The sequence below is a fragment of the Tilletiopsis washingtonensis genome (assembly GCF_003144115.1).
Source record: "Tilletiopsis washingtonensis strain MCA 4186 unplaced genomic scaffold FA09scaffold_10, whole genome shotgun sequence".
Taxonomy (NCBI): domain Eukaryota; kingdom Fungi; phylum Basidiomycota; class Exobasidiomycetes; order Entylomatales; genus Tilletiopsis; species Tilletiopsis washingtonensis.
The window spans coordinates 195997-209970 of NW_020312007.1; the positions used below are offsets into that span (position 1 = coordinate 195997).

General features: G+C 65.9%; 7 protein-coding genes across 7 annotated transcripts in view; 5 read left to right on the forward strand and 2 right to left on the reverse strand.

Annotated features, from left to right (window-relative positions):
• The window catches only part of FA09DRAFT_338569 (hypothetical protein), a gene marked incomplete at both ends in the record, with an annotated part of 1989 nt that extends 1404 nt beyond the window's left edge, over positions 1-585 (forward strand). Inside the window, 3 exons of the mRNA XM_025744122.1 lie at positions 93-205; positions 260-325; positions 379-585. Of these exons, the coding sequence (XP_025598417.1) occupies positions 93-205; positions 260-325; positions 379-585 (386 nt within the window). The remainder of the gene's footprint in view (positions 1-92; positions 206-259; positions 326-378) is intronic.
• A 154-nt stretch (positions 586-739) lies between these two features.
• FA09DRAFT_325406 (hypothetical protein) lies at positions 740-3077 on the reverse strand (the record flags this gene model as incomplete). Its single annotated transcript, XM_025741166.1, has 7 exons — positions 740-1077; positions 1126-1433; positions 1492-1579; positions 1631-1701; positions 1754-2182; positions 2235-2923; positions 2973-3077. 7 exons carry the CDS (start codon positions 3075-3077, stop codon positions 740-742), a joined length of 2028 nt encoding a protein of 675 aa, XP_025598418.1.
• Positions 3078-3820: 743 nt separating this feature from the next.
• Positions 3821-7204, forward strand: FA09DRAFT_360427 (hypothetical protein). The gene is made up of 6 exons (XM_025745231.1): positions 3821-4696; positions 4748-5535; positions 5587-6238; positions 6298-6447; positions 6497-6767; positions 6822-7204. The coding sequence occupies exons 1-6, from the start codon at positions 3857-3859 to the stop codon at positions 7172-7174; spliced, it is 3054 nt and encodes a 1017-aa protein (XP_025598419.1). The 5' UTR covers positions 3821-3856; the 3' UTR covers positions 7175-7204.
• A 1139-nt stretch (positions 7205-8343) lies between these two features.
• Positions 8344-9177, forward strand: FA09DRAFT_18607 (hypothetical protein). Its single transcript, XM_025739364.1, has 3 exons — positions 8344-8747; positions 8807-8894; positions 8951-9177. The coding sequence occupies exons 1-3, from the start codon at positions 8432-8434 to the stop codon at positions 9039-9041; spliced, it is 495 nt and encodes a 164-aa protein (XP_025598420.1). The 5' UTR covers positions 8344-8431; the 3' UTR covers positions 9042-9177.
• On the reverse strand, positions 9077-10981 carry FA09DRAFT_329770 (alpha-ketoacid dehydrogenase kinase). The gene is made up of 6 exons (XM_025742314.1): positions 10302-10981; positions 10148-10225; positions 9862-10091; positions 9646-9805; positions 9370-9589; positions 9077-9316 (listed from the first exon to the last, which is right to left on the reverse strand). Exons 1-6 carry the CDS (start codon positions 10951-10953, stop codon positions 9211-9213), a joined length of 1446 nt encoding a protein of 481 aa, XP_025598421.1. The 5' UTR covers positions 10954-10981; the 3' UTR covers positions 9077-9210.
• A 152-nt stretch (positions 10982-11133) lies between these two features.
• On the forward strand, positions 11134-11626 carry FA09DRAFT_338574 (dolichol-phosphate mannosyltransferase subunit 3; the record flags this gene model as incomplete). Its single annotated transcript, XM_025744123.1, has 3 exons — positions 11134-11259; positions 11371-11478; positions 11576-11626. The coding sequence occupies 3 exons, from the start codon at positions 11134-11136 to the stop codon at positions 11624-11626; spliced, it is 285 nt and encodes a 94-aa protein (XP_025598422.1).
• A 299-nt stretch (positions 11627-11925) lies between these two features.
• Positions 11926-13965, forward strand: FA09DRAFT_338575 (cytochrome P450; the record flags this gene model as incomplete). Its single annotated transcript, XM_025744124.1, has 9 exons — positions 11926-12243; positions 12309-12616; positions 12674-12686; positions 12737-13189; positions 13246-13357; positions 13413-13552; positions 13607-13624; positions 13679-13807; positions 13861-13965. The coding sequence occupies 9 exons, from the start codon at positions 11926-11928 to the stop codon at positions 13963-13965; spliced, it is 1596 nt and encodes a 531-aa protein (XP_025598423.1).
• Positions 13966-13974: the final 9 nt, after the last annotated feature.

Below are 13974 nucleotides of genomic sequence, written 5' to 3' on the forward strand. Positions count from 1 at the left end.
CTCTCTCTCTCTCTCTCTCTCTCTCTCTCTCTCTCTCTCTCTCTCTCTCTCTCTCTCTCTCTCTGTCGACTGACGCAGATGTGTCCTCTCAGCTCTGCAGAGAGAGGTCCGCGAGCTGCGCGAGGCCAACAAGACCCTTTCGGTGTACTTTGCGCGCCGGCGCGACGCCGACGCCACGCGGGAGAAGCTGTCTGCAGCGCGCAAGGTGAGCGTTCTGGCAAGAGTGGCTCTGTCTCCCGTGCTGATGTGTCGGCCGCAGCTCATCAAAGAGCAAGATCGCCGTCTCAAGGCTTCGCCGAACGACGCAGCCACTGCACCGCTCCTCGTGCGTAGCCTCACGCCCTCTCTTCTCCGGCTCTGCTCACCCGCCTCGCACAGACGTCGCTGCAGCAGGAGGTCTCCGTCCTTCGGCGCGAGCTGCGTCTCGTTGCCTCGGCATACCACGAGCAGGGACTCGCACTGCTGCGCGCCAAGTCGAACGCCGCCAGCATCCTCACGGCGCCCGGCGCACAGCCGACGCCCGTCTCGTGGCTCGTGCAGCAGCGCCGCGTGCACGGCGGCCTCTCTGTGCTGCGGCGTTCGTGATCCGACCGACACCATCCTAGATCGCCCCGGCCCGCTGCTCATATACCTCTATTTCTTCGGCACAGCGAGCCGCGTGGCCTGTGAACCAACTCGCCGGCTCTCGCTGCATCGTGAAAGGCTAGGCCACATGTCATTTCGTCACAATATCCATCTATCATCCCTCGACGGCCAGCGCGCTGAAGCCGAACCACTCGCGCCCGCCCGCGGTCGCCTGGCTCTCTTCAGCGGGCAGCCCCTCGCCCGACGAACCTGAGGCCTCCGTCGTGTTGCTGGGCGTGCCGAGCGACAGCTCGCCGAGCCGCGTCGCCACACGGTCCGCTGCCTCGCGCATGCCGCCCAGATTGCCGGCCGCGGGTCCGCTGCGTATGCTCGAGTCAGCCTGGGCGTCCGAAGCGAGTCTGCAGCAATCACATCTGCAGTCCTGCCAGGCCACCAACGCAGAACAGCGGAAGCTCTCCGTATTGGACTGCAAGGCGCGGGTCAGCGACGGCTCTGCATTGCCTCGATGTCACTCACGGTCTTGCGTCAAGCACGGCAGACCTCCGACCTCGGGAAGGGGATGACGCTGCGCAAAGTCCTTGACGAACGGCAACGACGAGAAGCCAGGTGCAGCACCAGTCGCAGCGACGATGTAGTCTGGCGTCGCCTGCGAGTGCACTTCGCGGCCGTCGGTCGTGGTGACCAGGTCGAGCGACCAGCGTTGCTGCGTGTTGTCCCACGAGGCGGTCGAGACCGTCGTGTGCGTGCAGATCTGCAGGGAGCCGGTCGTCTCGAGCTGGCGGATGCGAGCTGCCCAAGGCGGCGTGATCGAGCCGCCCTTTCGCGCTCCTCGCAGCATCTCGAGCCGCCTGCAGCAGAGGCATCAGCAGAAGAATGAGGAAGCACGAAGCGGACAAAGCAGCTCACTTCGTGGCGTCCTCCTCTTGCCAGAACTGCATCTTCGAGAGGGCCGAGTAGCGCGCCATCCACTCGAGTCCGACGTCAAACGGCTTGACTGTAATGGTCGTTCAGCAGCGGCCGAGGGACAATTGCCTAGGCTACTCACCCTTCATGTGGCCTCGCATGATGAGGATGCACTTGTCGAAGCCCTTGCGCAGACCCAGGTCGCAGATTTGCCTGCAACAGGATCAGCCGCTGTCCTGTGGTGGGCTCTGCCGGTTGCACTCACGCTGAGGTCAGCCCCCCTCCGACGACGAGCAGCGTGCCGCCTCCTCGCTCCTTGACGTGCGCCGGTGGGAATTTGAACGACGGCGATCCGAGCGCACTGGTGTGCGCCCACCCTTTGCCGGCGCAAGGTTGAGTAGTCGGACGCCGGAGCCAGGCGGGCAGAGCCGGAGGCCCGCCAGGTCCGAGCGCACACACGACCGCTCGTCCACCGGCTCGGCCACCGCACGCCGTCTCGACGCTGAAGCCCTCGATGCGCTCGTAGCCGGCGACGTGCAGGTCGCCGTATTGCATCTTCGAGACCTCACCGCGCACCAGAGTGATCGCAGGCGGCTCGGTATCTGTGTCGCTCTGCACGGGCGCGAGCGTCTCCTTTGCAATCGTCCACTTGCCGTCGAGACCGTAGCGCTCGACGACCTCCTGCTGCACAAAGCTGCGCTCTGTCAGCGAAGGAAATTGATGGAAATTCCGAAACGTCCACTCACTCGCGGAAGAGCGCCGTGGATGGCGTGTGATAGTCTTGCCGGTCGCGTTCGTTGACCGCCGGTCCGATGTCACGGTGCAGACGTTTGTATGCGCTGCTGTTTGCGAGCTTCTTCTTGCGGTGCTTGCTAGCCTCCTTGCCCACACAGCCGCCGATCTCGATCAGGCTATAGTCCTTTGCCGGTGCTGCGGGCCCGTCTTCCACGCGCATGTTGCCCGGCAGACCACGCTCGCGACGCTGGGAGCGGCCTCTGGCTTCCGACGGTGCCGCAATTGCGCTGCGAGGGACGCAGCCGTGCTTCTCGGCGAACGCGACGAGTGCGTCAAGGTCGGAGGGCGCGGGCTGGAACCACATCGGGCTTCGCAGATGGCTGATCTCGAATGCAGCAAAGAGCGTGTCCCAGTGCTTCAGCCAGCCGCCGAGGCGGTCGACGACCAAGATACGCATCACGCCCTCGCACTCGCAGTCGCCGGCCGCCGGCCTCTCCTCATCGTCAGGCGGCCCATTGCCGCCGGCCAGAGCACGCTGCGAGCCGCGGGCCTTGGTGCGCAGCGTGCGGGCCGAGCGGATGCCGCCCCGTGAGGCCGAGCTGCGCTTCAGCCAGTGCAGGTGCTGGTGTTCGGCGTCGGTGTACAGCGCAGCTGGACGCTGCTCCAAGATGCGCGAGACGAGCGCCAGCGCCGCAGGGCCCTGCACAGGGGTCAGCTGTGGTGCGTTTGCGGACCTGAAGAAAACCCACCGAGCCGATGACGATCAGGTCGAAGAAGGCGTGCGGCGAGATGGAGACTGGCGCCAGAGGTGGCAGATGCGCTGGCAGCGGCAAGTCGAGCTCGGAGGGCGGCATGATGAGCTGCGACGGAGTGAGTCGGTGGTGGGCAAGAGGCATCTTCGAATCGCTCTGAAGCGGGACAAGACCTTCGTGCCGAGCGCGCCCAACTGCCTGACAGCTCGGCTGCGCTTTATGAGCAGCATCATCGGGGCTGTGTGACCGTGAGGGTGCTCGAAGGGCGCTGCTGGGTCGGAAGCAACGGCGCGGGCGTGTGACCTTCGAGGTGAGGCGCCTGGGGCGTGACGACCTCACCGGTGACGCCAGATCTAATCGGCGTCGAGGCACGCTTGCGTCAGTCGTAGCCTGCCATCGACCTCGAGATGCACGGCCATATCGAGGCACACAGCACAGCGAGAGGAAGACATGGCTGTGAGAGCATTAGATGGCTCTGATGGCTCTCTTCACGCGGCAGCCTTGCTGTCTTGCGTGGGTGTCGAGTGGGGCATCGCGGTTGAGGTGCTCGTCGCGGCGCTTGACGTATGCAGCGTGACGCTCAGCCGCTGCTGCGCTCCATTCCAGGCGGCCAGAGCGAGGGCGATGCGTTGGGTGCCCGCGCTCGCCGGCCAGCTTGTCGCTCAGCGAGATCGACGGCGGAGGCAAGATGGATGGGAGCTCGTGGCAAGATGCGCATGCGGCGGGAGCGAGCGGCGCGGCGGCGCCTCTCCCACGGCACTTTTGCCCGCCGACGCGACGCGTGGCGGGCGCGGGTGTTGCTTGCGGCGCGAGCGCGCCTGTTGGCCTCTCGCCGCTCCCCTCTGCTCCGCACCATCACGCCGCCTGACCCCGGGCACGCCATGTCGATCCCTTCCTCACCCCGGCGCATGCGCCTCGACGACGACGACATCTTCGGCACCGGCGACGACAGCGCTGCCGCCGAGCTCGGCCTGCTGCCCTCGCCGCCGCTCTCGCAGTCGCCGAGCAAGGCCGCTGTGGTCCTGGCTGCCAGCAGCGCCTCAGCCTCGCTCCTCCCGAGCGGCGCATCGCCGCGTTTAAGCGCCACGCCCGCTCTGGGTGCTCGCGACATCAACGCCATCGATGCGCTCAACGCCTTTGGCCGCTCGCCGACGCCGCCGCGAGCTCCGGCGCCCGCCGATGACGAGGAGGCGGCCATGCTCGCAGAGGCCGAGGCGATGGACGAGGAGCCTGCGCCAGCTCCGAGGCCCTCTGAACGCCGGCTGGACCTGCACGAAGTCGGCATGGAGGAGGAGGACGATGGCTACGACTTTGACCCTGACGCCGACTTGGCTCTGGCCGAGGCTGAGGAGGAGCAGCCGCCGTCAGACGTCGAGGAGGAGTACGTGGAGCAGGGCGTGACGCGTCCTGAGCTCGTCTACCACATCGACGATGACGTGCAGGTGGTGCGTGCTAGTGCCAGAACGGCCAGCGCTGCAGCAGGGCCGTCAAGCGCCCGCCTCGATGCGCACGACGACAGACCCGCGCAAGCCTCGGTCGCGAAGGCAGTGCCGGTTCCACGAAGTGCTCCTGTGGCTGTGGCCCAGCCCGTGCGCGCCAGAGATCCACTGCTGGGCATTGGAGGCATCCCTAAGTACATCCCGGCGGGCACGTGGGGCGCGACGACGATGGATGGCAACACGGTGCGGTTCGAGCGCCGAAAGCGCATGCGAGGCTGGCACGTGAGTGACGCTCTGCGCTCGCCAGGGCCTCTCCGCTGATTCTTTGCACAGGCTGCTCCGCCGCACTACGGCCTCGGCACCACTGGGCTCCTGGCAAAGCCCGCCTATCAGGTCATGCAAGCAGCCGAGGCGCTCGCAGCTACGGCAGTCGCGGACAATGCCGACCGTGCCGAGTCGCGCAAGGCACGAGCCGTCACGGACGTGAAGCTCTCGGCCGCCGCGCAGAAGCAGAAGATGGGCGTCTGGGTCGAGCGCTACCGCCCGACGCGCTTTACCGAGCTGCTCGGCGAGGACCGCGTGCACCGCGACGTGCTCTCGTGGCTCAAGAGCTGGGACCCGTGCGTCTTCAAACGCAAGGCACGCAAGCGGCCGCGCGACGAGCCTGCTGCCCAGGCCGCCGCGGGCCCGAGCCGCTTTGGCGACGACTCTGGTCCGATGCCCTACTACGATGCGTGGGATCGACCAGAGCAGCGCGTGCTTCTTCTCTCCGGCCCGCCCGGCCTCGGCAAGACCACCCTTGCCCACGTCGTAGCGGCAACATGTGGGTACGCAGTGCACGAGCTCAACGCGTCCGATGCGCGCACAGCCGGCGCTGTGGAGGATCGCGTGCGCGTCGCGCTGGAGAGCACCGCCATTGGCGAGGTGCGGCCAACGTGCGTGGTCATCGATGAGATTGACGGTGCGACGGGCGGCACTGCCGAGGGCCAGGGCTTCATCAAGAGTCTTGTGCGCCTCATCGAGATGGGCAAGGGTAACTCGGGCGGCAAGGGCAAGGGCGGCCGCAAGAAGAAGAAGAACCGTGCCCTGCTGCGGCCGATCATTTGCATCTGCAACGACCTGTGAGTGTGATGGAGGCAAAGTGGGCGAACCGTGCTGACGCTTCTTTACAGCTACGCGCCTGCGCTGCGCCCTCTGCGCGCCATCGCCCGCTTGGTGCGCCTGCCCAAGCCGACGACCAACCACCTCGTGCCGCGTCTTCGCGCCATCTGCGAGAAGGAGTCGCTGGCGACGGACACGCGCAGCCTCACGCTGCTCGCCGAGCTGACATCTTGCGACGTGCGCTCCTGCCTCAATGCTCTGCAGATGGCACGCGCTCGGGGCCCGACTCTGGTGCCGTCGATGGTGCGTGACCGCGACGGCAACGGCTTGGGCATCAAGGACGGGAGCACCAACACGCAGCGCGTCTTTGAGCTCCTCTTCCGCACGCCTTCGCCGAAGGAGCGCGCACGAGGCTCTGCGCCGCGCGACGGCCACGAGATGATGGCGCGCATCACGCACGAGGTGGTGTCCAGCGGCGAGCACGAGCGGCTGCTGCACGGCTGCTTCGAGCACTATCCGCTGCTGCGGCCGCAGGACGACGGCTGGTGGCGCTACAGCAAGATGCACGACTGGATCGTCTGGGGCGAGCAGCTCAGCGACAAGGGCTGGGAGCTCGGCACGACGGAGCTCATGCAGTACTCGGCGTGGAGCTTCGTGCCGTGGCACTTCCTGTTCGCCAACACCGTCAACGAGATGCCAGCATACCCGCGTGCGGACTACGAGGTAGGTGCTGGCGAGGTCGCGCTCGCATCAGGCGTATGCTCACAGACTATGTTTCACAGGCGAAGCTGAAGCGCACTGCTTTCGAAGAGGTTGCGGCTGAGCTGCACACTGCGATTCCGACAGGCCTGCGCGTCCTGTTCAGCAAGGAGTCCATCGTCACTGAGCTGGGCCCCAGTCTGATGCGCATGCTCAGCCCGGACCTGCGACCAGTGAGTAGTCCTGTGGCTACGCCTGGACCGGCGCTTACATGCAACGCAGGTCAACTCGCAAGTGACGCGTCCCGACGAGCGCATCACGCTCGCTGCCGTCGTGCAGATCATGCTGGGCCTCAACCTCAACTTCGTGCAAGACCGCGCCGAAGAGGGCCAGCTCATCTACCGTCTTGAGCCGGCGCTCGATGCCTTTGTGCAGTACGAGGGCAAGCGCTCGACTACTGTCGGACCGGCGCGCTTTGCCGTGCGCCAGATGATCGCGCGCGAGATGGAGTCGGCCAAGCTGCGCATGAAGGTCGTTGGTGCAGACGCGGTCGGTGCGTGAATGCGCCAGCATCCTTCCCGCCTCGATACTGACTCCAGATGCACAGACGAGCACGGCAACCCGCTCGAGTACAAGGAGCTGGCCGCGCGGGCAGCAGCGGGCGCCATTGCCGCGTACACGCGCTCCGGTCCCCAGCCTGCCGCTGCGGTACCGCAGAAGGCTGCGCTCGACTTCTTCGGCCGGGTCGTGGTGCCGAAGCTGCCGAAGGAGAAGCTCAAGAGCGTCGAGGGCGATGCCGAGGCCATCCGGGCTGCCGAGATCGAGGCGGAGAAGGAGAAGGCGGAGGCTGCGCGCCTGGCACCGCCGCTTCCCAGTCTGCTGATGGAACGGCGAGCCGCCAAGCTGGCCGCGAGTGCTGCGAGCAACCCGCACATCAAGAGGCAGAAGGTGGCCTCGTAGGCTCATAAATGGCAATGAGATGCTTAGCCGAAGCCCGTGTCGAGCAGACACCCAGCTGTGAGGAGACGGTGCGGCACGCGATTGCAGGGAAGATGGGCACCGGCCCTCGGAGTGTGAGCGTCGGGTATTCGTGGCCGTGTCTGTACCTCGCATTTGAGCGTCGAAGAGCACACGGCCTTCCGAGGCGTCATGAAGCCCTTCCCGCGTCAGGCCTATCCCTCGCTACCATGGCGGCCCGCCGCAGCGTCGGAGGCGTGCATGCCGAGCGCCGCGGCGGGCGCCGTTGGAGGTTCCGCCAACGGGCCGTGCCGCGCAGCCCTCCGAGGCCGCCGAGTCGGGCAAGTCTGCCGAAGCTGCGGTGCTGTGCCGAAGCTGCGGTGCTGTGTGTGCCTGAAGTGTCGACGGAGAGTGCCGTGCCTGTTCGTCACAGCGAAGGGATCTCTCCCGCAGCAGCACATCTGCCCTCTGATGGTGCCGTGCGAGGAAGCGCGGCCTGATGAGGTCCTGTGATCTCTGGGCGCGATGATGAGGCGGCAGAGGCACGAGATGCCCGTGATAGCCGCAAGCGCTTCCGTGCATAGATAGAAGGGCCGGCACTGGAGCGAAATAGGAGGAGCGCCGAAGTGGTGAGGATGACGAAGCTGCCCCGCGTCTCCTTGGCCACGGACGGAGCCGCAGCCTCGAGACCTGTTATCTGCCTCGCGTCTGAGCAAAGACGCCGAATGCTGGCATCAGTCCCTCAGAAGGACTGATCTGGGTATTCTGGGCTATTCAGAGAGCTCCTGTCTGGGGCGCACGGCCGCGTGGTGACGACAAGATGAGGGCCGAGGCCGGCGAGATGAGGCCGCCGCGCGTGCTTCGATGCTGCAGGCGCGCCGTTGCCGGCGTCGGTGCGGGCACTTCACGCAGACTTGCCACTTTGGGTGCCCCGGGGCCTCGACGACAGGAGTGTGCCGCACCCAACGGCTATTTGCGGATGAGACACGCGGCCGCCGGCGCTCCGGCGCTGTGGTGGGGTCTGACGCTGCGCTGAGCAGCGGGGCTCCACCTCGCCGAGCGCCCTCGGGCCCGCCGCTCCGAGGGCCGCTGACGCGCGCGCGGGGCACCTCTCTGGTGTTGCTTCTCGCGCGCCGCCGGAGGCCCCAGGAGCTTGCCTCCCACCACAGCCCCGCTCTTTGCACATCGACTACAAAAGCAGCGTCTCTCTGCCAGTCCGCACATTGCTCTACATCTCTAGCTACCTCCAAAGCCCCAAGCATGCGCTTCGCACTGCCGACGCTGCTCGCCGCGCTCAGCGCCGTCCTCACCGCGGCCGCGCCCGCACCCGAGTTCTCCCTCGGCTCCAACGAGGGCATCCTGCCGGAGCTCGAGAAACGCAGCAGCGAGGCTCTGGTCGAGCGCATCGTCTACAACCCGCCCATCATCTATCCCACCGAGAACACCGTCTGGCTCGCGGGCGGCACGCACCGCGTCGAATGGTCGCTGTCCGGCATGCCTGCTGTGCTGCGCACCTACTCGGGCGTGCTCAAGCTGGGCTGGACATCGGATGAGACTGGGCTGGACGAGCATCTAAGTGAGTGATGCCGCACCGTGGGCCGCAGCGGATCCAGGCGCTCACGCAGCGCCAAACAGCCACTACGCTGGCCGAGGGCTTCCCGCTGGGCAAGGGCATCGTCCGCTTCGAGCTGCCAGACGACCTGCCAAGCCGCGACAACTACATGTAGGTCGACGTGCTCCTTGCTTTGGCAGCCTCGCATCTCACGCCCGTCTCCACAGCGTCGTGCTCTTCGGCGACTCAGGCAACGCTAGCCCGCGCTTCACCATCCTGAATCTGCCCGTCAAGGCATCCGCCGCCGCTGCGGTCTGAGCGGTGCTTCCTTCCGACGATCTGCTTCCACTGCGAATGGTGACGGGCCTCTTTATTCCCATGTTCCGTGATGTGATTCCTATAATGTGCGCTCCTGCGCGACCCCTCCGTTACCTCTGTGCCCGTGGCGAATGATAATCATGATGCGAGTCAGCTATCCGGGTGACGGTCATCGCTCGTCGAGCGGATTGGCGCGGATGGCCAGGAACGAGTCGCAGCCGTGCGGCCAGATGGAGACGATGTCGAGGCTGCCGCGTCCGTGCTGTGCGTAGATGCTAATAGCGAGCGTGAGCCTCGGCGTACATCTAGACGGCACCGCGCTGCTCACCGGCTCATCGGCAGACCATAGCCCAAGCCAGCCAGGGTGCCCATGCCGCCGCCGACTCCCGGTCCCTGGCCCATCTGAGCAAGCACGTCGCCTCCGCCCGCCATGCCGCCCATCTGCTGCAGCGCGTACGGACCGTCGTCGCCATCGACTGCTGCGTTCGCAGCCGCCTCGTCGAACGACGCAGTGGTGAAGGTGTATTGGAAGACCTTGGGGAAGTTTTCTGACGAGCGAACAGGTCAGCAAGCCGCGATGATGGCTCCGCGCGCCAGCACGCACGAGGACTGATGCCGCCGCCCTCGTCGCGGATCCGCATGGTCAGGTGTTTCCGCGAGCGCGCGATGGTGATGCGCACCGGCGGCACATCACCGCCGGCACGGCCGTGCTTCTCAGCAGTGGCACGGTAGCTGTTCTTGAGCAGCTCGGTCACCGTGTACGTCTGCACGTCGTCACTGCGTCAGCGCCACTTCGCCTGCTTTGACTGAAGCGACTCACAAGGTGGCTTGCGACGCCAACGAATGTGCTCTTCGTATCTCCCTCTAGGATCAACTCCGGCGCACAGCCGAGCGAGCTCTCGCAGAGCTGGCCCACAAAGTCGGCGCAGCCCTGCACGAGCTGCGCGGCAGAGAGACAGGTGTCGATGATGCCGACGCTTGTCTTCGACGCGGGACCGGCAGTGTGCGAGGCAGAGAGTGCCAAGTGCTGCTCGGCAATGAGGCGAATGCCTGCGGTCGAGGAACTCAGGAGCTGCAAAGCGTAATCAAGTCCCGGCACTACTCACCGATACGAGAGTGAATCGCGCCGTCCAGGAAGGCTGAGATCGCCGCTGGTGACATGTAGCGCTTGCACTCCAGGAAGCCTGCGGCGAGCATCAGTCTCCGCTGCCGTTCGCGAAGTGCCCACCCTTCACCGATTGTTGCGCACTCATGACTCACCGCGCGCCAACGTCGGGATGTTCTCAGCATGGTCCTGCACCATCGCCTCGAGCGCACGCGTGAAGCGCTCATTGTCTGCGTCGTCTGCGATGCGCGGCAGGCTGGCAATGGCCTGGAAGCTGCCGGCGTAGAGGCGCGCGACGGCCTGGATGTGCGGGTTGCTGCCAACGATGAACGGCAGCTCGCGGAAGGCGGCGACACGGCGGGCCAGGCGCAGCGGCAGCTCGCCGGCAGTGAATCGGGCAGATTGGAGGATGTGGGCGCGCGAAGGCGTGCTACCCGGCGAGCCGCCGAGCGCCAGCAGCGAGCGCAGCGTCAGCGACGTCGGCGGACGTGCCAGGTGCGCCGAGAGCAGCGCGGCGTCGGCACCGAATGTGGAGAGCAGCGCGCCGGGCGAGTCGACGTCGGCGTCATACAGCGGCGACGCTGAGCGCGATGTCGATGAGCTAGCCTCGGGCACGGGCGCCGACGTGAAGGGCTCTGGCGGCGGGTAGTACGACGAGACGCGCGCAGAGGTGCGCAGCGCTCGCCGTGCCGGTGCGGCATGCGGAGTGGAGGAGCTGGCAGTGCCGACGGCGCCAGCACTGCTGGTGCTTGAGCGCACCGCAGCGGCGCGCAGAGGCGCCAGGAGCGGGCGGGCTGAAGGGCGCATGGCGGGCCGCACGAGGGTGATGTGGAGATGCACACAGCGCCGCACGAGGAGAAGCGCGCCGAGCGAGGAGCGCGGTTGGCGTGCACGGGCGCGCCGCCGCGGCTGATCTCGCGCGCTCTCGCAACGCCCGCGCTTCTCTTCACTCCACCATCACCCGTCGCTACCTCTCAGGACTCCAGCATGACCCGCGCCACACGCTTCGCCACGGCCATCGCGGCCTTTGGCCTCGTGTACGTGCTGCTGCTGCTGCACATCATGCCGCTGCCGTGGCTCGGGACAGAGGTGCGGGATCAGATCCTGCCTACAGTGAGTGCAGCGGACAGATAAGAGAGTGCGGCGATGCGCTTCTGGCGGGCTGTACACTGCGCAGCCTCTGCGTGATAGCTCCGTCAGTAGGCTCACCATCTCTTCTCGCAGCTGCCGTGGTGGGCGCTCGTCGCGACCGGCTCGTGGCTGCTGGGCAACGTGGGCTGGGGCCTCTGGAACTTCAACGACGTGCCCGAGGCGTACCAGGAGCTGATGGGGGTGAGTACACTTGCCGGCAATGTGGCATAGGCGGCCTTCCGGCCCATCTCCCGCCAGCCGTGAAGGCTGCTCGTGCTAACCTGCTCTGGTTGAGCAGGACATCAAGGACGCGAAGGAGTATCTGGCGAGCAAGGGCGTGGACATATGAGGGCTGTGTGCGCCAAATTGCATATGTCACGCCAAATGAGAGACGGCTGGCTCGACAAGCCGGCAGCTGCTGCAGCGAGGTGCCATGCTCGCCAGGCGAGATGAAGAGTTGGCGAGGCGACGTGCGCAGCACCGGTATAGGCCAGAGCTCAGGAGGTGAGCCGCAGCGGCGTGGGAGCGAGGGCAGCACTTTCGCCCTGTTGGCGCCGTATGTGTCTCAGTGAGAGGAGGGCGGGTCGGAGCGAGCGAGCCTGGTACCTCTCTCGTCGCAACCACCATCAACCCCACGACCGCGGCAAGATGCCCGTCTGGTCAATCGAGCTCAACGCGACCAACACGTTCGGCGCAGTGGTGCTGCTGCTCGTCATGGCGATGAGCTCGACGTGGCTGCACTCGCACCACCAGCTGCGCCGGCGCGGCCTCAAGCCGCTGCCTGGCCCCTTCTCCATCCCTTTCATCGGCTGCGTGGGTGTGCCTCGCACGTACACTTGGCGCCACCTGGCCGCCTGGAGGAAGCACTACGGCCCCATCTACCGCGTCGTCAAGGGCCACGACACGTACGTCGTGCTGGGCACCACCACAGCCATCACGGATCTGCTACAGCACCGCGGGTCCATCGTGAGTAAGAGTGCGCGAGTCAGAGTCAGCACTCGAGGCTGCGGGAGTCTGACTCCCCCCCGCAGTACAGCTGTCGTCCGCGCCTGATCATGGGCAACGATATGGCTGAGATGGGCCTCTCCATCCTCCTGACGCCCTATGGCTCGCTCTTCCGCAAGCATCGCGCGGCGATGCAGCCGGCCCTGACCAAGCCGAAATGCGCCCGGCTGCAGGGCGGCATCGACAAGGAGGTCCGCGTGCTGCTGCGTGACCTCGTCAAGAGCCCACTCGAGTTCCGCACGCACGTCGACCGCTACCATGTCTCGTCGATCGTGCAGATCATCTACGGCTTCCGCGTGCCCGATGCCAAGACGAGCCCTGACGTGCAGACCATGTGAGTCAGGTTCCGCGGCGAGCCTCAGGTAGCTCGCTGACGCTGACATGGCACCAGCCTCGAGATCAACGTGAGCGAGCTCGCTACACGCCCCTCACGCCGACTGACGCGCCGGGGCAGGAACACTTGTTCGCAGCCGTGAGGCCAGGACACTGGCTCGTTGACGCATTCACCGTGATCGAGAAGCTGCCGACCTGGATTCTGCCCACGAAGAAAACCGGCATGCAGTGGCTGCTGGAGGCTCTAGACGTCTTCAAGCGCATGCTTGGCGAGGTCCGCGAGGCCGACCGCCACGGCGCGGCGCCTGACTGCTACGGGCTCGACATCATTCGCTCGCAGGCGGAGCCCAACGGTCTGAGCGACGACGAGGCGGCCTTCGTGTGCGGCTCGAGCTTCAGCGCCGGCAGCAACGCGCTGACCTCTGCGCTGCTGGTGGCGATGATGGCCTTCGTGCTGTTTCCCGAGGCTGCCGACAAGGCACGTCACGAGATCGACTGTCTGGTCGGCAGCGACCGCTTGCCCACGCACGAGGATCTCATGAGCCTGCCATACACCGCCTCCTTCATCAAAGAGGTACCCACACCGCATGGCAGGCCTGATCCAGAAAGCTGATGCAGCTCACGTTGCAGCTCATGCGTTGGCGCCCGTTCGTGCCGGGCGGCATGCCACACCGCCTCACCCGCGACGACGAGTACATGGGCTACCACATTCCCAAGGGCGCATTTATCCTCGGCAACACCGGTGCGTCTCTTGTGATCCCTCGCCTTGCCCTGCTAAGACCCCTCCTACGGCGCAGAGTCGAGCCACAACGATGAGGCCGTGTTCGACGAGCCGCACGCGTTCAAGCCGGAGAGATGGCTGCACCAGGGCGAGGCCGAGGCGATTCTCGACCTCGCTCACGCCAAGGACAAGCTCATGATCCACCCCTTTGGCTTTGTGAGCTTGCCTGTGCAGATCACATCACTACCGTATTCTTACTCCTTCGCGCAGGGCCGTCGCATCTGTCCCGTGGGTGGCTCATGCTGCGCGTTGGCTTGAGACAGCTGACGCCCACGTGCCCAGGGCATGAATCTCGCCATGCGCTCTCTCGGAACGAGCATCCCTGCGCTGCTTTGGGGCTTCGAATTCGCACATGCACTCGACGAGCAGGGCAACCAGATCCCGATCGATCCGCTGGCCTTCAGTGACACCGTGAGTTACCTGCAGCTCGTGCTGCGGTACTGTCGCTGATCCACCTGCAACAGCTGAGCTCCGAGCCGCTGCCTTTCAAGCTTACGATCACGCCGCGCTCCGAGGAGCGCAAGCGTGTGATGGAGGAGGAAGGCTGGGCCTCGCGAGTAGAGAAGTAGCTCAAGTTC

Excerpts from the sequence above, each read along its gene's own strand:
- FA09DRAFT_329770 (XM_025742314.1), bottom strand. The coding sequence starts at position 10,953 with ATGCGCCCTTCAGCCCGCCCGCTCCTGGCGCCTCTGCGCGCCGCTGCG. Across the intron at positions 10,092-10,147 it reads CGCGATTCACTCTCGTATCG|GCATTCGCCTCATTGCCGAG; the intron begins GTGAGTAGTGCC and ends CCTCGACCGCAG. Across the intron at positions 9,806-9,861 it reads TTGGCGTCGCAAGCCACCTT|ACGTACACGGTGACCGAGCT; the intron begins GTGAGTCGCTTC and ends GACGACGTGCAG.
- FA09DRAFT_360427 (XM_025745231.1), top strand. The coding sequence starts at position 3,857 with ATGTCGATCCCTTCCTCACCCCGGCGCATGCGCCTCGACGACGACGAC. Across the intron at positions 6,448-6,496 it reads TCAGCCCGGACCTGCGACCA|GTCAACTCGCAAGTGACGCG; the intron begins GTGAGTAGTCCT and ends CATGCAACGCAG. Across the intron at positions 6,768-6,821 it reads CGTTGGTGCAGACGCGGTCG|ACGAGCACGGCAACCCGCTC; the intron begins GTGCGTGAATGC and ends CCAGATGCACAG.
- FA09DRAFT_18607 (XM_025739364.1), top strand. The coding sequence starts at position 8,432 with ATGCGCTTCGCACTGCCGACGCTGCTCGCCGCGCTCAGCGCCGTCCTC. Across the intron at positions 8,748-8,806 it reads TGGGCTGGACGAGCATCTAA|CCACTACGCTGGCCGAGGGC; the intron begins GTGAGTGATGCC and ends AGCGCCAAACAG. Across the intron at positions 8,895-8,950 it reads CCAAGCCGCGACAACTACAT|CGTCGTGCTCTTCGGCGACT; the intron begins GTAGGTCGACGT and ends CCGTCTCCACAG.